Genomic DNA, 24,288 nt, shown 5'->3' on the forward strand with positions numbered 1-24,288 from the left:
ACCTTAAGTCAGACATGCAGTAATGCTGGCACCAAAACAACAGCTCCTTTTGGAACTTTAGGGCAATAAATCTGCATCTTGGCATATTTATCATGGAAGCAGTTGCAGGGCACAGACAGCGTTGTCATTCTGCAGGCAGCACACCGCAGCTCGAAACCTGCCCAGCAGAGCCAAGCGGGCAGCACACGCCAGAACTAGGTCACACAGAGTTGAGATTTCTATAAGCTTCCCCCATCACTCAGAGCAAGATTTTTCCTTCATGTTTTTGAATAGTTTTATTTCCCCTCCCACACTTAAGACTGAAAGACCTCCTGGGATCCGGTCTCATGTTCATCAACGTGAAGCGCTGACAGGGAGGCTTTTGCTACTTGATCTCGCCTTACGGGAAAGATGTCCTGAAGTGGTCCAAGGCAAAGACAAGCAGGTCCTACCATTCAAACTCAGAGTGGATCCACATGTGCCGAAAGCCTCAGCAGAGGATCCTGCAAAACAGACACTGACCTCACGACTTGCTCCAAAACGCTCCTGTCCCCAGGGTGCCCGGCGTAGCCAGGTCGCGGTCCAGAACGGGGCTGTCAACACGCAACTGTCATGGCAAGAGCATCGGCACAGAGACACCCGGCTTCCCCTGGATCTGTCTCTCCCGACATTTCCAACAGTCACACCACAGGGTGTGCTCAGCCTTAGCAGCCATCACTGAATTGATGCAGGGAAGGGAGATGGAAAGAGGGAGTCACTGGGGAATAGATGCTCTAGATGCTCAGAGAGGCCTTCGAAAAGCACTTGGTCATGGGCTTTCTCTGATACCCAGTAAGGAGAAGGCACACCTTGCACTCCTTCCTGAAGCAGGGGCATTAACCTCTTCTCCTCTGTCCACCAATTTGCACAAGAACTGTACAAATCCAGCATCTTTAAAACTTCTACTCCCGCATAACGAAAAAAGCTGGCATTTCAAACTGGTTCAGAAGCAGCTAAGAAACACTGCCTGCCTGCAAACAGTGCAGCTGGAGAAGTAAACTCAGCTTGGAAGCAAGTTATGACAGAAGGATCATACAGAGATGCTTACGCTGCAGCTTGCTCTGGCTCCAAAGGAAGTTTCTGCCCTCCCGGTTCTCACCCTTGAGGAAAAAAACCCCCAACAACCTCAGAGCCACCCCTACCCCACACAGCTGCTGGGAAGAACACGCTTTCAGGCTCACTGCTGTTCTCCAAGTCCACGTGCCCACGGCAGCGCTGAAACATCTCCCCCCCCCCCCGCAGCCAGTGCTGTCATTCCCAAGCACCAGCAGCACACCCAGGAGCGCTGGGTTCCGCTCCCACGGTCTGCAGGCAGGAGCACAGGCAGCGGCCCGAGAAGGGCTCCCCGTGGAGACACGCTGCGCCCCAAGGAGTACACGCACCAGAGGACTTAACACATCACGTACAAGTGGACCATAATGCTGGAAATTAAGGGTCCATTTATAAACCCTTTATTAATAAATGATTAATAGATGCAGCCATATTTTTTAATGACTTACAATAAAAAGATGCTGCAAAAAGCTTAAGCAAGACAGTCTTAACAGATGGTGCTATAAAGTGAATTATAACATGTACAGTAGCTAGTGCAAAGTAATGGATGTCCTCATTTAATGAAAAGAATCTGATTTTATGCAGCAACTTTCACGCTTGAGGCATCTCAATACACTTTAATGAGCCCTTGTGGCCTCAGCAATAGCTTGCATGCAGCCGCGGACATCAGACGCTGTTTCAGTAACAGAGTGGATGTTGGTCAGGACACCGGGGTTATTCCACAATCTTGATTTTTAACCTTTCCTTGGACAGCTACCAAAAGCAGACGGAAGGGTCTGAAAGATGCCACCTCCTAACACTGCACTGCAGGGAACGACAAGCAAGCCTTGGTCTGGGGCTTGAAACATTTTCTAACTAAGAAAAAAAGAACATTATTACCATCGCCGAAACCAGACTGGCATCTGTATCCACGACTATAAGGCACGCCGCAAATTATGTAATTTAATAAACACTGTAATAATAAAGTATTTATTTTGTATAATGAAGTGTTAGTGATTAGAAACCAAACACACATTGGGCATGCTGCTGCGGTTTCTCTTGAACCCTTGCCAGTATCACTCAAGGCTAAATATGTCTGCAGCAGGTTGAGAGTAAGTTCCTAGCCTTGTTTTGATCAGCCTGTCAAGTGTTTTAGCTGCCATTCGAGTTTCTTTATATCACTCTATAATTGGCTGCTTTCTCAAGGTGCAGCGAAGGAAAAAAGCACACAGCAAAACTCGGGCTCCTTTTGCAAAATCCTCCACTGAAACTCCGCTGCTTTTCTGAAAGCTGATTTCAGTAGCAAAGGGCATTTTGTAAACAGCTGGTGAAAATAGACTGGAACTGAAAGGCAGCTTGCATTAAACTCCACAAGAAAGCCTTATTTACCCTCATGTGCTTTCTTTGTAGTGTCGATCAAACCACTTTTGGCTCCCAGGGGAGGCCCTCGGAAAAATAAAGGGAATAAAAAAAAATGGAAAAGCAAATGATGTCCTTCAGAGCCCGAATGCACCTGAGAGCCCTCGGAACGGGGCTTGCTGCGGCATGCCCGCTTGCCACGCCGACCTCCCTGCCCAAGTTCAACCTCCAGGGTCAAGCAGATGCCCTCCAGCCCTGTCCCCACTTGCCCTTGGTTGTCAAGTCTCGGGGAGAGCTTTGATCAGAGAAGGCAGGCAGGGTGTCCTGCTCCTGAACCCATCCTTCAATGTCAGCTCATTGATTTGCAGATGTCGGGAGAGAGCGGAGAGAAACACAAGGGTATAAGGGACAATCAATCACTGGTGGCACAGGACGTGGAGAAACGCGCCCTCCAGAGGGCTTGGCTTTGCTTCCAGGCTACCAGCACGCTCTTTTGCCACCTCACCAGTATCACCAGGGCCAGGCACGCTCCGAGCCCCAGCTTTGGTGGGGGGCACGTGTCCCTGCTGCACCCTGAGCTTTCAGGGTGACACCCTAAACCCAGAGGAAGACAATCTGGCAGTGACCATTGAGGAGACAGCACTGGCTACAGCTGCCAGGGAACCCTCCTGCTGCCTTCTACCACAGCATCCTACCTATTTACTCTGGAAATGCAAATGCAGAGCTGCCCCTCCAGGATTCTGGTTTGTTTTTTTTCCCCCCGCCCCCGAAAGGACAGTGTTTATGCACCAACTGGGTGTTCAGGTGTCAGGGACATCTTGAAACAAGAAAGGAAGCGTGCATTTTCTGTGGCTGCTTCTCTGAGAAGCAGAAATAAGAAACTAAGAAGCACATGGTCCTGCAGTCGCTCAGATCAGAGCCCGGGCTCTCCCTCGCCTGACAGCAGCACAGTCAAAGGCTCTGGGTGTATCCCACACTTTTGCACTTTGTCCTTTCAGTGTGACAATGCCGCTGAGCACATGAATAAATACGAACAGGTAAAGCAGCCTGTATAGTTACAAAGCACAAGCTTGACAGGCTCTTTTCACCTTCCAAGGCAGTTCTGTACCAACAACACACGTTCCCTTTCTGCTACAAGGTGGCACCAGCACCTGCAAACCCAATCGCTCCCTGAACAGCGACGCTGCAGACTCCGACATCTCTCACCGCGCACGACATTGGGAGATGTAGATGAACAGTGCTGGATCCCAGGGGCCGGTAACTGTAGAAACTGCTCCGCCCAACTGTTGGTTGCCCTGTTTCTAGTCCCTTTTCTTTCTCTCTTTAGGTCAGCAGCCTGCCACCGCAGCAAGGAACAAAGAAGCAGAGCACTGGGACCAGCGTTTCCTGTCTTGGCTAGAAAACAACATTATAAGCGTCTCTACTGCATTCAAGTAGTATGCAGTACTACTCCTGCCACCTTTCCTGCAAGAAACTTGCGATTTGCAAACTCTCTCATATTGCTGAGTCTAAACCAACAGATCTGTTAACACTTGTTCCTCCGCAGAGGAAGAGCAATGTTTCCATGCAAGTGATGGGTATCAGTATTTCTCTTACCTGGGCTGCAAGAAACTCTAGAGCCTGTGTTCTGTCAGGTAATGTAATACAAACCGAGGACAGAGGATTGGAAGGAAAAAATGCAAGCTACTAAAAATGAAATATCCGACAAGCAGCATAGCTTCAGGCAGAACACCACTAACGTGCAAGAGAAAAACCTGTTATTTCCACCTTTCTTGATACTAGAAAATTAACAGCCCTTATTCTGGGTGCAGATGCTCTTAGTGGGTACTTAGAAAGTCCCACCTCCAGAGACCCTCAACATCACAAGGAGGGGCAGTGCAGTGTTACGATTACGTACATCATGCTTAAACAAGTTGTAGCCTCCAGAAGAGCACGTTTACCCCAGACTGAGGGCCCAACTGAAAGCGTTCTTTAACAGACACTTTGTAAGCCGCATGCAGCCAGTGGCTAAAGAGGCTGGAATTCTTTAAGAACTTATTTCCAAAGTTGCTCTAATTACAATGCATGGGGTCTTGCTGCTGAATTTCAAAGACAACACGCAATCCCTCCGGGCTTACCATCTGTGCGCTGAATTCGGGTAACATGATGCATGTTGCTCCCACCCAGAGAGGACAGAGGAGCTTATTGATCACCCCATGGACATGATGTAAAGGCAGCACGTGCAGAATAACATCCTCCTTCTTCCACTCCCATTTTTCAACCAGCCCTGTGGTCTGCAGAAGAAGAAAACATACAACTCAGCGTTAGGGCAGGAGGAAAGACTCTCACTGCTTGGAAAGCCTGAGGTGGCTTTTTTGGTGCCACAAATCCCCTGGGCACAGCTGCCAGCAGAAATCCCAGACCTCCTGGAATGATGCCTGGGCACAGAAAACTTTCTTTTAGGGTCAGCACAAGCAAAATTCCCACCACAACAGTAGAATACAAGAGGAACACTTTCTGCATCTTGTCAGTACGTGTCTGCGTATGTATCAAAGTCCTTCCTCGTTACTGAGAAATAGTCAACAACAATTTTAAGTAGGACCTACAAAATTATTAGCTTGCTGCTGCACACGCAGAGATGGCAGAAACAGTAATCAAAAAACTAATTTTCCCAGAAGTCAGTTGATATAGTCTGGACACTGAGGACACTGGGCTTTTAGCACCTGTAAGGGATAGTCAGTAAGAGCAGAAAATCACTGTCTGGTAAACAGAAAGTAGGCTTCATGTTAATAAAAAAAATATTAGTATATCAAGCTTCTAAAATACTCTGTGATGAAGGGATAATTATCTAAAGCATTAGTCCTCAGGCTTCTGGGTGAACAATGCCCTTCAGAGCCCAGCATTAGCAACTGGAAAGCTTCTTTCCAGCCATCTAAAAATAAAAAAGCATCTGAACAGTGGAATTTAGTCATGTCATTCACAACCCTCTTCCACAGGGCAGGGAGCAGGTTTTAGGCTTTCTGTGAGACAGCACAAAAAGATGGTGACTGCTCAGGCCACCTCCCAAACGATCAGCATTTTTGTAAGGGAATGAATTCTTCGCCCGATATAGCGAAACCCTGGCTCTATCCATCAAGGCTTTCATACCACCCTGACATCGCAGTATCCGAGCACCCAGACCAACAGAAGCTCTCGGAGGCGTCCGTAAGGCACGATGTATTCCCTGCCCTTTTTCCCTAATGGCATGAGTCTATCAGTTGCAGGCAGTGATAACCAACTGGTGAGGTAGTCAGCAGGCTCATTCAAACTTTTAATTCCTTTTGGCTCCGAGAGCTAATGGATTTTTTGCCTTGGGGATATATAGCTGAATAATGCACAGACTTCACACAGTACTGTGCTGGGCTAAGTTCTATTCCAATTAAGGGCAAAGATTCTTTCCTAGTCACAGTGAAGAAGAGCAAACTGCAAAGAAAGCAGTCATTTTACAACAGGTTTCATCCCTTCTGCTTTCCAGGAAAGCAGGGAGAAGAGTTCATCTGCCCCTGGCTGCAGCTCAGTAACGCCAAAAGGACAAGGTTTAGAGCCTCAAACACTTCTAAGTTGTGTGTGGTCACCTTAAAAGCATTGAGGACTTTCAAGATACAGCCCCACAGCTCTGTGCAGGAATTCAGTTGAGGTAAGGTGTGTTGTGCTTTGGGGTTTGCAACCCCAAATCACCTCTGAAGGCCAAGACCTCTGTAACTCAGCACGAGCTTTGCAGAGGGAAAGCAGCACTCACCACGGCTTGAACGTTCTCATGGGTGCTGAGGACACCTTTTGGTCTTCCCGTCGTCCCACTAGTGTAGATTATCATGGCTCCTCTGTCTTTCCATGATGAGCAGGTTGTCAAGGGACCCTCTTCCACTGCTGCATGACTTGTGGATCCATCTCTATGAGACCTAAGAAGCGGCAGAACCGGGACTCCCAGCTTCTCAGCGCTAGGGGCTATTTTCCCCACATATTCCTCTGCTGCGATGACCAGAGCGCTCTGCGAATCCTGAATCACGTACTCCAGCTCCGGCACAGGATGTTTCTTGTAAAGAGGCACTGCTATGCCCCCACTCATCCACGAAGCCCACTGGGCCACCACATATGAGGCATCATTGGGACACAAAAACGAGATCCTCTCTTCCTTCAAGTCCCTGCTGGAGCACCCCAGAGCTCTACAGATCTCCTGGGACAAGCATAGACTCTGGCTGAGAAGGTCCCTGTAAGTGTGCTCACCGTTTTGGTCAACGATGGCAATTTTATCACCGAAAGCCAAAGCTCTAGTGAAGACAGGGGTAACATCACTGCTGCAGGCTGCCCGTGTGGTTTGCAGACCCCTGAGGGGACATCCAGCCCTCTTCTTCCCACGCAACCCCCATCTGCAAGGGTGCAAGTCCCGGATGAGGCATCGAAGGGGTCGGCTCACTTGGGGGAAGAGCAAGGAGACCAGCATCCTGCCAGCACCGCTTGTTTTGAAGTGATTCTGCAGAAAGCAATTATAGGAACAGATAAGTATGTGCTGCGATTACCCAGGGGTTTATTCCCACAAAGGAAAAGTGGCAGCCTTCATTTGAATAATACCCACTGTATTATTAATGTTTATGCTTCAGACTGCTGCATCCCCAAGTGTGCTAGGCCCTGCCCGGATGGAACAGAAGACAGAGACCCTTCCCTATGCAGCCTCCGTGGCCCTAGAAAAACAGTAACTTAAATTATGAGATAGTTTTCATCAATCAGTAATATTAAGACACCAAGTAGTGGCTACTTGAGGTGCCATTCTAACTCAGCAGGACCTGCACTTAAAGAAATTAAATAATTACAGCGGTACCTAGCTCTCAATTTGCAGTTTCCACCACTTTGGCAAACCGTTGCCTTGCTCTGCGCTTCGAGTTAGGCAGCATGGAGCTACACACGAAATCCAAGCCTCCTAAGGTTCACCCCAGCGGAAGACCATTTCCTGCGTGAGCTTTCCTTTGAGCAGTAGCACATCCAAGTACCGGAAAACGCCCAAACCCTCCCACCTGACCGGTCAGCCATCACAAACACCGCTACAGCTCAAAAGCTTTCTTACGTGACAGACCAAGCGGTTAACAGCTCCCAAACAGCCACAAGCAGCAGGAGCCCTGCCCACACCGAGCAGCTGGTTTTCCCAGCAAACAGCAGCAGGGAAGCACAGCCCCACGGGTTTGGTACGGCACTTCTCAAAGTACCGACCTGGCGGCACACGGAGCCGGGCAGAGCATCGGGACAAGCCCAGCCGTGACACCAGGGCTCTAGCCGGGCAGGCAGAGCTTGATCTGAACGCAGCCCAACCACCACCCCAGCCCGGCCGCTCCACCACAGCGATGACATGATGCACAGAGACATTTCAACAGAGAAGATCTCCAGGAGGGAACAGGGAGGCGTACCAGCGCCATTAAAGGCTTTACAGGAAGATCACAGGCTGGCACAAACGTCGCGCATAAGCCTTTGTGCTTAGACAGCAAGATGACGTCAACCTATCTGCTCATGGGAGAAGTTAGCAAAAAAAGCTGTTGTGGTAACTGGTAAGAAGTCCCTGAAGTTTGCTCTTTACCTCTCCCTTCATCATCCCCTCCATTTCAAAGGGAAATGTTTGGGTAATAGTACTGGACACTGCTTGGAGCATCTCACTGAAGCATCAGGAAAAAAGTTAACAGTGCAAAATCCCGTAAGACTATAACGAGGCGATGGGAACCTTGGGGACTAGGGGAACACTGCAGAGGAGACCGTTGGTACAGCAGGGACAAAAAAAAAAGCGATAAATTGAGAGGGCTGGGGAGATGCCTCACAAAAATCCTGACCCCACTCCTCACAGGGCCCGGAGCTCAGCAAGAAACAGCACTGTCTGATGCTGACAGGTCACTGATGCTGACAGGGGAGCAGAGAGGAAGGAACAGGGCTGTGGCAGAAGAAAAAGGGCTTTACTGCACAGCCAACCTAATGACTGCTATTAAATGCCACCACTGACGTATCCCCAGAGAGACACTATGACAAGAGGAGCCAGCCAAAGGGTGACAACTCCTCACTCTATAAGAGTGTATGTGACACTTCCTCGATGCCGGCAATAACAGCTTGATTTTTATACAATTTTTTTTTTTAATAAATGCCTATTAGCGGAGTGGCTCAACTCAAAGAGCCTCCCAGCTCAGCTTCCCACCATGGGGAGGAGCTGAAACAAAAAGGATCCAGAGAACCGGCAGCTACTCAGGGACAAGCTGAACACAGCTTAACCCAGCTGAGGCTGCTCAGACACATCCACGGCAGGACCCGCGCACAGCGGCAAGTGTTTATTTTTGCATAACTGTAGCTGCGAGCCCCGCGGTCTCTCCCATCCACACCTTCAGAGCATTTCTCCAGCCAGACATCAGCTTTGCATGTATTTTCTTTTGCATATCAACCTCAATTTCTGCTTCTGCAAAAGAAACTTGTGATTTAGTGCGGAAACATCTGGGAGGGGGAGAGGCTTTAAACCCAGAGTGTGGTAACCATGTGCACTCATGACATATACCATCAGGATGGAAAAAAACCAAAACGGGTCATGACAAAGCTCGCATGACATCTTTCCATTTCTCTGTAGAGACTAAAATATAAAGAACCAACACCATTCGTAACCTAAACCAAATCACCTCCTCCTAACCCGGACCCAAGGCCAGCTCGCTGGCGAGATGTTAACGCCCCAGACGCTAAGAGGGGCATTAATTGGAAACAACCGTTTGCCAGGATCACGCCGTGCTCCAGGCCAGCACGGCTAAATGCACTTGGCGTACTCGCCGTTCCTCGTACGGCTCCGGAGCAGGTGTTAGCTGCTGCTTCAGAACAGCCGCTTCCAAAAATTACATTATCCCCTTTACACCACAGCGCCAGTCCAGATTTAATGGAACAATAAACAGCAGCACCTTTGGCCAGGCCTGTGCATTTACGGGCTTCGGAGAACCAGCGCCGACTGCGTGCGCGCAGACTTACAGACACCGGGGCCTGCTTTCTTTACCTGCCCGTCGCTCAGGGATAACCGGTACCACAGACCCTCCCTGGCAGGGCGTAAGTTCATCGCTGAGGGCCTCGGGCAGACCATGGCAGGGCAGCAGACGAGTTTGTGCTGCCTCGAAGGAGAAGGTTTAACCCCCACCCTCCTAGGGCTGCCGTGAGGAAGGAAAGCGGCCGGGGAAGCTCACGCCAGCTGCCGCCACGACAAAACCGCCACAGACCTCACCCTACTCACGTCAAATCTCAGAGCTGCAGCGGGAAAATCCTCCACCCCATCATTCCCACGCTACAGAGGGTGAAGACGGGCCTCGGCCGGCCGCAGCCCGGCACTGCCACACGCCGCGGTGGCACCAGCGTCCCCTCCTGTCCCGGGAGCGAGGGGCCGGCCCGCACTCACAACCGAGACCCGCTGCTCGCCCCGAGCACCGCTCCGGCGCAGCCTGACGGGAGGGGACGTTTATTACGCTCTAATTAAAGCCACCGGTAATGGCGGCACCGGCATCCACCCCTCCCGCCACAGGCCAGCGGGTTCCGCAGGGAAGGAGAACCGGGCCCGAGGGCACCGGCTCACGGCTCGTCCCGGCCTACGGGACAGGCTGGGCCCGGGCCGGGCCCCCGCGCCCCGCTGCCGCCTCCCCGCAGCCCCGGCGGGGCCTCACCTGGCGGCGGCACCGCGCACCGGGGGACCGGTCCGCCCGCGAACGGGCTCCGCCGGAAACGCGGTACCACAGCCCGCACGTTCCGCGCCCGAACGTTCCCCCCTCGCCCCGCACCCGTTTTATGGGGAATTGGCCCCAAACCGCCCACTGGGGGCGGGACTTGTCGCGCCGCTGGGCCGGTGTCCCCCGCTGGCGTTGCACCGTGCCCCTGACGTCACTGCAGCCCCCTGCGGCATCACCACGGTGTCCTCTGATGTCACGGCGGGCATCTGTGATGTCACAGAGGCGCAGCCCTGCCTGGGGGGTGCCAGGGTCCACGTGCCCAATCAGCCGGATTTCGGCAGGGCTGAGGAATGGCCTGGGCACCCACCAGAGCCTGGACCCATGGGGTCTTCTGCGGCGGAGAGGTGTCCTGGGGATGCACAGACATCCTGGGGACACAGACATCCCATGGACATACGGACATCCCATGGACACACGGACATCCCATAGTCACACAGACACCCCATGGACATACGGACATCCCATGGACACGTGGACATCCCATAGTCACACAGACACCCCATGGACATACGGACATCCCATGGACACACGGACATCCCATAGTCACACAGACACCCCATGGACATACGGACATCCCATGGACACACGGACATCCCATAGTCACACAGACATCCCATGGACACATGGACATCCCATGGACACATGGACATCCCATAGTCACACAGACATCCCATGGACACATGGACATCCCATGGACACATGGACATCCCATAGTCACACAGACATCCCATGGACACATGGACATCCCATGGACACATGGACATCCCATAGTCACACGGACATCCCATAGTCACACGGACATCCCATGGACACATGGACACCCCATGGACACACAAACACCCCAGGGACACACAGACATCCCAGGGACACACAGACATCCCAGGGACACACGGACATCCCAGGACACTCGGAGTTCGCCGCGGTGGCACATGGCGGCCGAGCCGGAGCTCCCCGCTGCAGCAGCCCCATGTTCCCCCGGCCCCGTGGCCGTATCCAGCCCCCCCGGCTGGGCTGGAGCGAAGCCCCGTGCGGGGCTCAGCCGGGGGCTTGGCAGAGCCGGGAAGGGGCCGCGGCACGGCACAGCCGGGTGACACCGACCCCCACCGCAGCCCCGCGGTGCCGAGCGGAAACCCAGCCCGGTTTATTATTTTTAGCTGGTCCCGCTGCAGATTTGCATTCGCTGCTGCAGCAATGGGGGCCGTGTGGGATGCGCCGGGGGGCGTGGGGGCAGCCGGCCCCTCTCCCGGCAGCCTGCTGGCGAGGTCCGGCACACGCCAGGAGCACCCATGGGTGACAGGCATGGGGGCGCAGCCGTGGTGGGACGGGGCAGGACTGCCCGCACGACCCCGTCACCCTCGGCGCCAGGATGCTGCCGGTCCAGCCGCGGTTTGGGCAGCGCGGCAGCACCTTGCCCAGAGGCACGTGGCTCTTGTGCCGTGTGAGCCGCCATGTGCCAGCCCTTCTCTGGCGGCACGTGTCCCGGTGCTGCCCCCTCCCAGGCCCCGCAGCCCGCTCCTCTGCTGGAGCCTTGTTTTTCCGGCTGTGCGCGTCGGTGCATGAAGCGGGGCGGCCGGGGCGACCCCCACCCACCTCCCTCAGGTGCGTTTCCACTCGGGGCCGGCGGCCGGCAGCCCAGCGAGGCGCAGCGGGGCTGGGAGCGGAAGCGGGGACAGGAGCCCAGCCTTGGGCAGAGCCCGGCCATGGCAGGGTGTTGCACCCGCCAGCCCTGCGCCAACCGTGCTGCACGGTGCCCCATCGCACGCCTGCCTGTTGCACATCTCCTCATGGCACAGCTCCCCATTGCATGGTTCCCTCCCCATTGCACGGCTCCCCGTTGCACGGCATGGCTCCCCGTTGCACGGCACGGCTCCCCGTTGCACAGCTCCCCGTTGCACGGCATGGCTCCCCGTTGCACAGCTCCCTGTTGCACGGCTCTCTCCCTGTCGCACAGCTCCCCGTTGCACGACTCCCTCCCCATTGCACGGCTCCGCGTTGCACATCTCCCTCCCTGTTGCACGGTGCCCTCACCATTGCGCAGCTCCCCATTTCACAGCTCTCCATTGCACAGCTCCCTCCCCATGGCACAACTCCCCAGTACGCAGCTCCCCGTTGCACGGCCGTTGCACAGCTCCCTCCCTGTTGCACGGCCGTTGCACGCCTCCCCGTTGCACACCTCCCCCACGCCAAGCCGCTGCAGGATGGACCCCTCGCACCAGCAGCTCCGGGCCGGCCCCCAGCACCGGCGGGTGCCCCCCGTGTCCCCTCCGGAGGGTTCGGCGTGCCCCGTGCCCACGTGCTGCCCTGCAGATGTGCCTGGCTCCTGCCACCGCCCGCCCCGGCCCTGCCACCGCCGCTTTCATTCTCCTTTTCGCACTCGCCATCTGTCACCGGGCTCCCCCGGTCCCCGCAGGCTGCGGGGATTAACCCCCCCGGGGGGGAGCAGGGACACACGCCCGCAGGAGGGGGGGTCTCTGACAACAGCGGGGTGCCATCGTCCCTGCAGCGGTCCGGGGGCGCGAGGGGTGCGGACAGGGCTGGGACAGCCACGGATGCGTGCGCCAGGCGGGATGCTCCTCTGTGACCGCGTGGTGACTCCGGGTTGTGCGGGGACCCCCGTCCCAGTGGGGGGGTGACGGGGCCGTGCTCCCCCTGGCCGCGGCGGGCTGCCGGGCCAGCTGGCTGCATGCACAGCAGATGTCCACCCCGAGCCACCCTCTGCCGCTCCGTCCCCCGGCACCTGGTGCCCACCGGCCATCTGGAGTCGGCCACATCCCCGGAGAGACGATGCTCAGCCCTGGCCGTGAGCAGCACCCGGCCACCGTGGTCCGTCCTGGGGGCTGTCGGGGCCACACGCTGCTCACCAGGGCCGGGAGGGAGGGAACGGCTCCTCGGCCCCCGCCGTCGCCAGCGCTGGGGGAGCAGGTTACGGTTTAGTCAGCAGTGGCAGTGCCGGATCGCCCTGCGCCGGCGCTTGGCTGCACGGGGAGGGACGCGTGGTGCCCAGCCCCGTTCTCCATAGCGGGGTGGCAGGGACACCGCATCAGGGTGGGGATCAGTCCAGATGTGCTGTCACAGCTGGGAGTAAAACACTCGATGTCTGCAGAAAAGCTGCCACCCGGGTGCACCGCAGCCCTGCCCGCCCACGGACCCCCTGACCCCGGGGGCTCACGGGGCTGAGCTGTGGTCCCCAGGGCAGCAAGATGTCCCCAGGCTGCCACCGCGGTTTCTCACCTCCCTCCCAGCCGGGCGTGAGCCCCACAGCCCGCACCGGCAGGAGGGTTTTCTGCTTACCCCCCCCACCTCACACGGCTCACTGATTAATTATGGATCCAGCAGAAAGCTTTTATTACATTAGAGTTTACTTGTGGCAACATCCGTATTTATTAAAAAAAAAAAAAAAAAAGGAAAGTAATTACTACGGCGGTGTAAACACCGCAAACACTGCTGGGTTACGAGGAGTTTAATGCTCGGGGCAAGCGCCGCGGCTGCCAGCAGCTCCAGCCCGGTGCTCCGCGCTGGGATGGGACGGGGGCACTGGGGGCTGCGGACAGAGCTGAGGACAGAGCACAGTGAGGGGGGACCCTGTCCATCCTCATGGGACCCCCCGAGGCTGTGGGCACACTGTCCCCTGCCCCGTCCTGCCCCAGCCCAAGGGGGGACAGAGCCAGAGCCTGTGCCGGGGTCCCCGACCGCCGCCGAGGAGGGAGCGGTAAACAAGATGGAGCAAAACATTTGATCTCCATCCATCTGCCGGTGCCTAATCTCCCACCCGCGGCCCTCGTGCCTCATCGCCTCCCGGCCCCCCTAATCTGCTCCCCGCTGGCGGCAGAGGGTCAGAGCCGGGGCTGCCGGCCGTGCTCCCCGCCACAGGCCACATGGCATCGGCGCAACCGGGAGGCTGCCGCGGTGCGGGGAGCCGGGCCAGCACGGCCATATGGTGGGAGAAACCAGATTAACTGTCCCCGTTTTGGGGTTTAACCCCTGCGCTGCTGCTGCGGTGGGAGGGTACGAGCGAGGGGACAGGGTCCCACTGCCGTCCCCCTGCGCGTGCATCCCGCCCGGCATGAGCATCCACTGCCGGAGCCAGCACCGGTGCTGGGGTGGCAGGAGACGGGTCCGTCCCCAGGGGCTGGCGGGGGACGCGATTGCCATCGGGACTCCCCAGGGACGGGAGCAGCTCGGAGACGCTCGGCGTGAAGTGGAGCCATAAGTGCCTCCCGCGTCACGTGGCGAGGATAAGTGCAAAATGGCCCTATTATGATAATTGTGCGAAATTATGATTGATGGAGATTAGCTGCTTATTTGAGGAAACGGCAGGCGCACGTGTGACATGGGCAGGCCGGGGGACGGCCGCCGGGGGATGGGGGCACGGGCAGAGCGGCACACCGGGACGGTTCCTGGGGCTCTTCCTGTGGCCTGGACCCTCACCACCATCCCGGGAGCCGCTGCACCCCTGGCCGGTGGCTCCCGGGCTGGGATGTGCCACCGCACGGGGACACCGGGTGCTGCACGGCAGGAGTCCGGGATGCGGCCGGTGTGACTCACACACGGCCCCGTCCTGCCCCATGGAAGGCTCCTGGTGTCTCCTGCCAACCCCATTAAACACATCCCCGATTAGGGGGTAAACCTGTTAAACGGTGATGGCAGGAGTGTCTCTGTGTGCCGGGGCCGCGGCCGGTGCGCCCGGTGCCTTGTCCCGCCGGGCTGTGCCGTGGGGCTGGGGAAAGGGCGGCGGGGCAGCCCTGGCACCCCTGCAGCTCCCCATAAATGTGGTTTTCAGTAAATGACTTATTTTGGGTGAAGCTGAGCTGGCTCTGGGCTGGCAGCCCGTCCCCTGCTCCTGCCTGGCTGTCCCCACCGGTGTCCCTCGGCCTCGGGGACCCTCCTGGGCCATCGACACCGGGAGCACCTGGGCTACAGCGGATGCTTCTCCCGCTTCTGCCTTGAAAAAGACACCAACACCAGGAATTTGCGGAAGAAAAGCCAGAGAGGCAGGATGGCCGCAACGCCGATGGCTGGCCAGGACAGAGCCGTGGCACAACCGCGCTGCCGGGGCCAGGGTTTCGGCACGGGGTGGGGATGCTGCGTTGCACAAGGCTGAGGTGGCCATGCAGAGTGGCACGCGGACGGAGGGCACCCCAAAATCACCCACCCATCGCTAGAAGTCCCTCCTCCGCTCTCCCTTTCCCAATTTCCCGGGCCCCCCTATGCGGCAGACGGATGCTGGGTAAGAGGTGTGTCTGTGGGAGCCGAGCTCGCCACGCAGCATCGCCGAGCCCGGCTGCATCGGCGCTTGCCATCCCTGGGATGGGCTCTCCCGGCCGCGCTGGGGACACGAGCGGGGACAGACAGTGCTGAGCCTCCCCACGCGATGCCGGCACCGAGGGACGAGGATATCGCCCAGCCGGCCGCGGCGAAGGGAAGGGGCCCCCGGTGGGTCCCCCGCCACCGGGCACGGTGAAGCCAGCTCCTCTCTCTGCCGTTTTCCCCTTTTTCTCCCCACTGTTTGGCTTTTGGCAGCGGAGCCGCGGCGGCGGCTGGGGCGCGCGGTGCTGGGGAAGGGCTGCCAAGTGTCGGCAGCCCCCCGCGGCCCCCCGGCCCCCCATGCCAAAGCTGGTGGCTGGCAGAAGGGCTGCCTGCGCCTGGCAGGGCTCCGTCAGCTGCGGGAGGATCCCTGCGCCGCGCTCGCTGCCAATTTCCCTGCTAGCTGGCACCGCAGGCGGCTCCGGAGGCACCGGCGGAGAAGGCTGGGGAGGACGGATTGTGAAAGGGAGAGAGGAAAAAAAAAAAAAATAATGGACACATGCCATCGCTGGAGCGGCGAGGCTGCCGCTGCCAAAACGCCAGCAGGCAGCGCGGGGCCAAAACCCGCCGGCAGCGGAGAGGAGGGTCTGGCAGCCCGTCCCGGTGCGGGACTCATGGAGGACGGGCGGCGCGGCAGAGGCACGACGCGGCCAAGGCAGGACGGGTAGCAGACGGTGGAGCCGGAGAGGAAAGAGGTATTTGTCTTCGTTTTAAAGGCTGTGTGTGCATGTGTCTGCTGCCGGGGCTGCGCATCCTGGCTGGCAAAGCCCCGTGCAGGCTGCCCGCGGCCTCCCTGGCCGTCCCGCCGCTCTCCTGCCCGCGGCCTGTCCCGCGGCGCTGCCAGCTCTTCGCTGCCTGCAGCCGCTGCCTGGCACAGGCAGGCGAGGGCTCCGGGTGCCGGCCGGGCTCGGCCGGTGGCTGCAAAGGGGGATTTGCCGTCCCCTGGCCGCGCACGCGGGGGCCGGCGAGGGAGGCTGCGGCTTTGTCTGGTTGGGCTTTGTCTGCCGGCGGCGGTGCCGGAGCTGCACGGGGTGGCGGGCAGGGGCGGCCGCGGCAGAGCGGGGAGGCGTGAGCCGAAGTCCTGCCGCCGGCAGGGCTGACACACGGGAACCGTCCCCTGCTCCCAAACCGGGGCTACCGCGGAGCCGAGCCTGGGGACGAGGGAGCGGGGTGGCTGAGCGAGAATGGGGAAAGGGAGGGTGGGCAGAGAGCCCTCCGCACCCACCGCCATGCTGGGGAGGAGGAGGAGGGAAGGGGAGGATTGAAGGGTGCTGGGGAGAGGTGCCGGGAAGCCCACGGTCCCGCGGCCACGAGCCGCGTGATGCAGGGGTCACGGTCGCGGGGTGCGGGCTGCAGGGGCTGGGGCTGTGGGTGGGTGTCACGTGGGCTTGGGGGTGCGGGTGGGTGTTGGGAGGGTGCAGGGCAGACCCTCAGTCCGGCAGCACCGATGCTGCCGCATGCTGGTCCGGGTCAGTGAGCGTGCTGCTTGTCCCATGGTGCAGGAGCGACGCTGGAGCCAGCAGCGGATGCCAGTGTGCCAGGAGCGCCGTGGCTTCGCAGCTCTGCCGGCAGCCCACACGAAGGCAAAGGGCTCCGGCTGGGCCCCCAAGCGCCAAACCTGGCCGGCACCGGTGGAAGGAACTGGCACCGAAGGGAAACGGAGATGTCGGCAATGCCGAGCCCTCACACTACCCCGACTCCTGCCTGCTGCTCTGCGCCCCTGGAGGACCCGGGCTGTGCCCAGCAGCACCCCTGTGCCCAGGAATGTCCTCTCTGCACCAACACCACCAGGACAAACCTCCCTCAGCATCCTCAGCGCCCAGCACCCATCGCCTGCAGGAGCCAGGGCAGGGGCTCAGCCCCAGGAACACCCCAGCATCCACCTTCGAGGGCGTCAGCATCTCCGTGGGAGGGATGTGGATCAAGGTGAGAGGAGCTGTCCCATCCCATCCCATCCCACCCCATCCCATCCCATCCCATCCCATCCCACCCCATCCCATCCCATCCCATCCCATCCCATGCTCAGGCATTGCTGACTGGGCTGGTCCGCTCCTGGCCACCCCACAGCCCGGCTGTGCGTTGCAACTCCAGGCTGGAGGAGCAGCTCTGCCCATTCCTGCATCGGATACTGGATTAAACACAGCACCCTGCTTGCGAAGGACAGACTGTGCTGCAGCCGGCTCCCCAAAACATCCAATGGAGAAGGATCACAAAAGGTCCCTCCAGCAGCCCGACGGCACCACCGCAGCCTCGCCGCCACGTGCAAACCTCCCAGGGCCGCCGTTCGCGGGAGGACGAAGCCTCGTGCTGCCCATCATGGGGCCGGGGAGGCGGGGGCAGGAACACTGCCCGTGCCACAGGACTCCCCCCCGTCTCCCCCTCTTCCTCATTTTCCTCCATATTTCACAGTTCCTGCTTCCTGCACAAGGCAGGGGTCTCCAGGGACTCCAGCCAGATGTTCTCTGCAGCACACCACATTGCTTTCCTAATGAAATATTCATGGAGCCTCTCCGCCTTTTGCCACGAAAGCCTTCTGCAGCTCCCAGCCATGGAAACGCTGTGCAGGCAGCATTCCTGCAAAGCCACCCGCCCGGGGCTCCCGACCCCCCGCTTCCCGCTCAGCACCTTCGCGTCGCTCCTCCCTCCTCTTCCTCCTCCCGCAGACGGTGCCGGAGCGGGGGGCTTCGTCCCCTCTCCCCTCGCAGGAGAGGCATCGCCGAGGGCAGAGCCAGGGCCATGTGCTGGGGACCCCGGTGACCCCGCGTGGCCGTCACCCATCCCGAGGCAGGGTCCGTCCGTGGCTGGAGGGGCGGCGGGTGGTTGCGCACCCCAGCACGGAGGTGTCTCACCCACCCCCTGCCAAAACTGCCCCGGGGGGTGGCAGAGCCGGAGGCCCCGTCTGCCGGTGCAGCCCCGGCGCAGCCGCCGGCTCCCAGCCAGCCCGCAGCATTAGCAATGCTGTGCACTATAATCCAATTAGGTTGTTTATGCAAACAATCAGGTTTTATGTTTCGGTAAAAAGCTTAAATAACCTTAATCAAAGCGAAAGACCTGATATTATCGCCGGTGGGGGCTATGGTTTATTGGGCGCTGGGCAGGAGACCCTGCCTGGCTCGTGACACCCTGCCCGGTTCGCACCCACCGCCGGCTGCCCCGGCATCTCCCGGGGGGCTCAGCACCCAGGGCCGTGTGGGAGACGCTTTGCTCCAGCCCAGCGTTGCTGCCAGAGGGTCTGAGCCATCCCGCCGGCGCAGGGGTCCCGGTGCCCTTCGGCGTCACATCCTGCAAGCCCCCGCCTGGCCCTGTGACGGGGGGGTCGGGGTCAGGGTCCCTTTGCCCACAGCCACCCGCTCAGCCAGCCTCTTCCTCCTCCTCGCCCAAAGATCGTTAACCGAAACTCCAGAGGCATTAATCAGCCAGAGCAATAACCCGAGGAGGGAAGGGCGGGCACGGGGTGGCCGTGGGGGGCAGCAGGAGGGTGCTGGGGCGCAGGTTTGCTGTGCCGCATGGGGACGGGGGAACACGTCTCTGCCACAGCCACCTTCCTGCTCCGGGTGCTGAGCACCCGGCCCTCCGGTTCAGGCCCCTCAGGACCTCTTGTCACCGCTGTCCCGTATGCGTCCAAAATGCGGGAGCATCCCTCTGCCCCGAGGTGTGGTGTCGTGCCGGGGGGATGCGGGAGATGCCAAGCCAGCGACTGACGCCGCAGGCTGCCACCATCCCACCTCGCACCACCAGCCTGGGCTGCACCGACAGCACCGGAGCATCCCGCTACCGGCAGAAAATACCTGCAGCTCCAGCTCGGGTCAGGCGCGGCAGCGCAGGGTGGCACAGGGGACTGTGCCCAGGGACGGGCATGGCGAGGCGTACCCGCCGTACCCGCCGGCGCTGCCTCCCCGCACACCCCGAGTTTCTGGCAGAGTAATAAGCTATGCATGTAGTGTAGAAATAAAACATGTTCTGCAGAACAAATGATGTTAATTTGCTGAGAGGCTCTGAAGCTGAGTATTAGCGAAATGCCTTGAGGGAGAGAGCGGCAGCTGTGCTGGAATTAATGGCAACGTGCCGAATTAGCACCGCTATGCATCATAGTCAGAGGGAAAAATTACCGGAGAGAGGGGGAAAACAACCCCCTCTGTGCGCCAGCCCCAACCCCGGGGCACGCTGCGGAGCGGAGCCGGCTGCGGGGGGTCCCGGTGCCCGTGGGCTGCCCTCGGCCCAGCCTTGCCCGGGGAACACGACGGGGAGGGCCGCTTGCTCTGAGCCTGACAGCCTCCTCTGTGAAAGCGTGTCCTCAGGAGCGCTCAGCATCCTGCGCTCAGCATCCCTCCGGACCAAACCGTGCCATTGCATCCCACCCCGCTCCAAGGGACCCTCTCCTCAAGGGTCAGCATCCCTGCTGCTCCCCCATTCCTTCCCCTCCTTTCTGGGGGGCTATTCATCTCCTCATCTATTTATTTCTTCTATTTAATCCTGGTGGTTGAGCACCTGAAGTCTGCAGATCCTCATTGATTACTAACAGTGCATCTGGCTGACGGCTCTGCAGCCTCCTCCGGAGCATCCGTCTTCCTTCCCCGCCGCCTTCCGCCCGGCTGCCGGCCACGGCGTGCCCCAGCTACCAGGAGCACGCTGCGGATTGTGCATTACCTCTTAATGGACGGTTCCAGTAAAATCCACGCCTCTGATGAATATTTAACACCAACATCCATCTCTGCTGCCCGACGGGGCAGGGGGGGGGGTCGGTTCGGCTGGTCCCGCTGCGGCTGTCGGGTCAGGGCTGCAGAGGCGTCTGCAGCCGCGGTGCTGCCAGGTCTCACCAGAAACCGGGCTTAGCTGACCCCGAGCCCGTGCAGACAGCGGGGAGCACTTAGCCCAGCGGAGATTGCGGCTGGTGACGTCCTGAGCCGGTTTCCCCATGAATCCCTCGTCATCCCGTGTGTCCGTCGCAGCCCGTGGCCACTCATCCCCAGCATAAAACATCTCCCAGCGTAAAACATCTCCCTATTTGTCCTGTCACCCTCAGCCTTTTCTCCCGCTTTTGCCTCTGCAGGTCCCCAGCCCCGTGGGTGCTGCCTTCCTCAGGGGACGAGCCCCCGCTGACAGAGCGGCCCCCAGCCTGGCCCCGGATGCCACCGTGACACCCAGCCCTGTCGTGGGACGGTCCCGGGGCGGGGGCTCACACCTGACCGCGCCGTGGGCTGCGGGATGTGATGGATGTGGATGTGCCGCCGGCCCGGTCCTTGCTGGGATGTGCCGACGACTGCCAGGCACCGAACCTGCCGGGACGTGGCAACGGGGATGGAAACCCCCCTGTGACCCCCCTGCAGCCGTGGGGTTTCGGCACCCCCAGGAGCGTGTCCGGGCGAAGGAGGAGGTTTATCCATCTGGGGGTTCAGCCATCCGAACACCAGGACACGTGGAGCTTTACCAAACACGCTCAGGCCCTGCCGGCTGCCTCGGGGGCGAGGGATTCAGCCTGGCGAGGAGAAATGTGCCCCCAGCCGCGCTCCGGACCCTGCGAGCATGGAGGCTGACGGTGGCATCACCCAGCGGGACCTTCATGGACCCACCGAGGGCCGTGCCAGGAGCTGCTCTGCTCCGCCGCCGCTCCAAACCCCAACACCGCTGCCCCGTGTCCCGGGGATGCTCTGGGACACGTGCCCTGTCCCCACGCCACGCTGGGAGCTCTGGGTGCACGGGGCTCGGCTCTGCGGTGGGGGGAGCCATCCCACCCCTCCACCCCTGGGCTGGGAAATCTTGTAACCCGGGTGGTTTTGGACCAGGAGGGGAGAAGAAGGAGGAGGATGCTGTGGGGTGCTGCGGGTGCCGTGGGTGCTGCGGGCAAGGGTGCCCGGGCACGGGCAGGGCGGCGGGGGCTGCCGGTCACTGCCAGGTTACATCTGCCGGGGCACGCAAGAGTGACTCCAGATGCATTAGAAGTGCCGTGCTCCAATTTCAATTTCATCGTCTCACAATCATTTTCAGGCTCCTCTTAGTGCCACATTAACGAAGCCTGCTCGTTTGAATGCATAATTAGCCCAAGCATTCTACCTCGCTAATTTCGAAGCAAGAGCGGGGGGTGGGGGGGGAGAATTTGCATATTAATTTAGCAGAGGGAGAGAAAAACTGTTTACCACTTGCTTCTTGCTGTTGATCACAGCGGACTTAACTCTTTCCCGGGTGCCATCTGGAGCTGCAGAGCCGGGCGCCCGGCCGGCACGTGGGACGGGATGCAAAGGTTACGTGGCAGCAATTAAATCCTCCCCGCGGCGCCGTGGCCGGCTGGACCACCCTGGTTGCCTTTGCTGCTGGGAACCAACTGGGAGCACTGGGGCTGCAGCTTCCTGGGAGCACAGGACAGGCGAAGGGCAGCCGGGGCGGAGGTGGAAGCTCCAAGCCCAGGCAGACACTGGGATGCCCAACAGCATCACCCCTCCTGGGACCGTGCAAACCGCACCCCGTCACTGTCGGTGTGTCCCCTCCGAGGGGACAGCTCTGTCCCAGCATCTCCCTTGCTTTTTAGCATCACCCGCTCCTAATATGACGTCATTACGGGTGGCACGCGCCATCCCCAACAGCCCTTTGCAACAGGGTGGCTCACGGCGTTGGTGCGCCCGCAGACATGACGCACCCACACAGCACCCACGGATCGGGGCGGGCAGTGTCGCTGAGCACCAACAACTCGCTACGCTCCCCGCCGCCGTCTCCCTTTGTTTGGGAGTCTGTGGGTGTCTTGAGCCGAGGTTGGAGGTAATTTGTCTGTCTCCTGCAGCGGGCTGTCATCTCGCATCTGCGAACCAGTTGCATTTGCGCTGCCATTAAAAAATCTCAGGTCTGACAGGTAGTAAAAAAAAAAAAAAAACAGGAGAAAAGCCTTAAAAAAAAAAAAAACCCCAAACAGCTGAGGAACTCCTGGGCAACAGGATGCTGCGAATATCATCAGCTCGTCGTATCTGCGACCACCCTCAAATCCAGCTACCGCTGGATTTGAGGGTGGTCGCAGATACGACGAGCGATATTTTATCCTTCGGACCTTCATCCCCATCTCATCTGGGCTTTGCGCCTTCATCCTCATCTCATCCGGGCTCCCCAAAAAGGCTGAATCACTCCCCCCCCCCGGAGACTCCCTGCCCTGCCCATCCACTCCGTCTCCCTGGTGTGGAGCCATCCCAGCACATCCCAGTAATTTAGGCCACAGCCTTCATCGCCAGCATCCCGGTCCGGCTCCTCCATCCGAGCCGGCATGACGTGGAGAGATGCAGAAGGGGTTCATCCTGCACCCGTGCACGCCGCCAGGTCGCGGAGCCACACGGCCAGGGGACACCCCGTATGTTGGTACGGGGTCTCCGGCGCGGTTGGAGCGATGCCGGCGTTGCCGCGGCACGTGGGGCCGGCTCGCAGAGGGTTAACAGCTGATTACAGCCTTTGTCTCTGCATCAGTGTACATAATGCGCCCCGCATTTGCATACTGCAGTGTGCGCTCAATTAAAATGAACTTTTAATTTCTTCTAAGTAAATTACTTCTTCCCGGTACGTGACGCGCACAAATGTCAGAATAATGGGAGAGCCTTAATGAGCTGGGAACGAGGGGCGGGGAGGGGAGCGTCGGGGCCCCGGCCCCCCGGGCTGCTCTGCAGCCTGCGGTCTCCCCGTGGGGGGAAAGGACCGATCCTGCCTTCTTCTGCCTTCCCCGCTGGGGCCTGGGACATCCCTGCCGCCAGCATGTCCCCTGGGCAGGGCAGGGGTCCCCACCTCCTCCCCATCACCTCCTCCTGCCCAGTGTCCCTGCAAGGGGCTGAGCTCTCCGGGTCCTGCCCGCATCCTGGCACGTTGCATCCCTCACCATCCCAAAAAGGTTCCCCTGGGCATCTATGGCCCAGGGTGTCCCATGTCACCCCAAGGGACCCCGAAACCTGCTCCGCCCTCCCCGTGGCAGCACGGGGATGATGCTCGGGGAGGGACGTGGAGCCCCGCGCCCCGACCCTCCCGGCTGCCTCCCGCCTGGGGCCGGGGCCGGCCGCGTGTCCGCGGGGGCCAGATGGCAGGCGAGATTACTGGAATTTGATTTTCAGATAAATCACAAACCTGGATGAGCGAGTGCTGCTCCAGATGCATTATCCGTAATCCCTTGGAAGGGAACCTTTTGGAGGAGACGGTCCCCGCGCCAGCTCGGCAGCAGCTGGGTAATCCCAGCCGCCGGCACGGCCCCGCGCAGCCCGGGAGGATCAGCTGCTCCCCGGCCGCACCGCGGTGTGTCACCCGCGCTCGCCGCGACCCACATTTGGTCCCACCGAGCCCGGGTGGGAGCAGATGGGGACAGATGGACTCACACCAGGAGCACACGGGCACCGGGACGAGCCCATGCCCGGGGTGCCCGTGCCCGGCTGTCGCGCCCGCTCGGCTCAGCGCTGCGGGAGGAGGTCGAGGGGGTGCGGGGGGGTCGCTGCCGGGCTCTCCTCACCCCGCTTCTCCCCATCAGTGATGCCCAGAGCACCCCCACGCTGCCCAGCCTTCAGCGTCGCTCCGTTAAGTGGTAACGATGCATCTCCCCTCGCTGCACTGATTAATTGGGACGTGGGAACGACTCCCAGGCTGTGGGGCCAGCCCTGGCCAAGCAGCTGAGGAAGAGGAGGGAAGGGATAAGGTGGCCGCAGCCAGACCCTGGCACCTGGGGGGGCTGCCCACACCCCTCCCCGGGGTCCCGGTGCTTTTGGCTGCCCGGGGATGCCGGCACCGCAGAGCCAGGGAGGGCAGGGGGTCGCAAGCGCCGGGCTCCCCAGCAGTGCTTGGGGCCATGCTGGGGGCTGCGGCATGCTCTTGCTCTCCGCTCCAGCTTGGGGCCGTG

General features: G+C 59.5%; 2 protein-coding genes across 12 annotated transcripts in view; one reads left to right on the forward strand and one right to left on the reverse strand.

Annotated features, from left to right (window-relative positions):
* The window catches only part of ACSF3 (acyl-CoA synthetase family member 3), a 65,415-nt gene extending 55,257 nt beyond the window's left edge, over nt 1–10,158 (reverse strand). For 2 of the 11 annotated variants that reach the window (XR_012837587.1, XR_012837586.1), the window contains exons 1-3: nt 7,627–7,890; nt 6,164–6,895; nt 4,524–4,679 (exon numbers count right to left, since the gene is read on the reverse strand). Coding sequence is in view for 9 of the 11 variants with exons in the window: in XM_075765611.1 (XP_075621726.1) it covers nt 4,524–4,679; nt 6,164–6,895; nt 7,627–7,779 (1,041 nt within the window). In the remaining 2 variants the exon portion in view is untranslated. Of the gene's footprint in view, nt 1–4,523; nt 4,680–6,163; nt 6,896–6,997; nt 7,104–7,626; nt 7,893–8,771; nt 8,846–9,652; nt 9,981–10,005 lie in introns of those variants that run through there. The other 9 variants (XM_075765607.1, XM_075765610.1, XM_075765608.1 and 6 more) reach the window with 9 other exon arrangements.
* Nucleotides 10,159–15,393: 5,235 nt separating this feature from the next.
* On the forward strand, nt 15,394–21,526 carry LOC142603695 (uncharacterized). The gene is made up of 3 exons (XM_075765619.1): nt 15,394–16,138; nt 16,946–17,369; nt 20,494–21,526. Exons 2-3 carry the CDS (start codon nt 17,208–17,210, stop codon nt 21,448–21,450), a joined length of 1,119 nt encoding a protein of 372 aa, XP_075621734.1. The 5' UTR covers nt 15,394–16,138; nt 16,946–17,207; the 3' UTR covers nt 21,451–21,526.
* Nucleotides 21,527–24,288: the final 2,762 nt, after the last annotated feature.

The sequence above is a fragment of the Balearica regulorum genome, chromosome 13 (assembly GCF_011004875.1).
Source record: "Balearica regulorum gibbericeps isolate bBalReg1 chromosome 13, bBalReg1.pri, whole genome shotgun sequence".
NCBI classification, from domain to species: domain Eukaryota; kingdom Metazoa; phylum Chordata; class Aves; order Gruiformes; family Gruidae; genus Balearica; species Balearica regulorum.

Coding starts and splice junctions, on each gene's coding strand:
- LOC142603695 (XM_075765619.1), top strand. CDS start 17,208: ATGTCCTCTCTGCACCAACACCACCAGGACAAACCTCCCTCAGCATCC. Junction 17,370..20,493: donor TGGGAGGGATGTGGATCAAG/GTGAGAGGAGCT, acceptor TTGCCTCTGCAG/GTCCCCAGCCCCGTGGGTGC.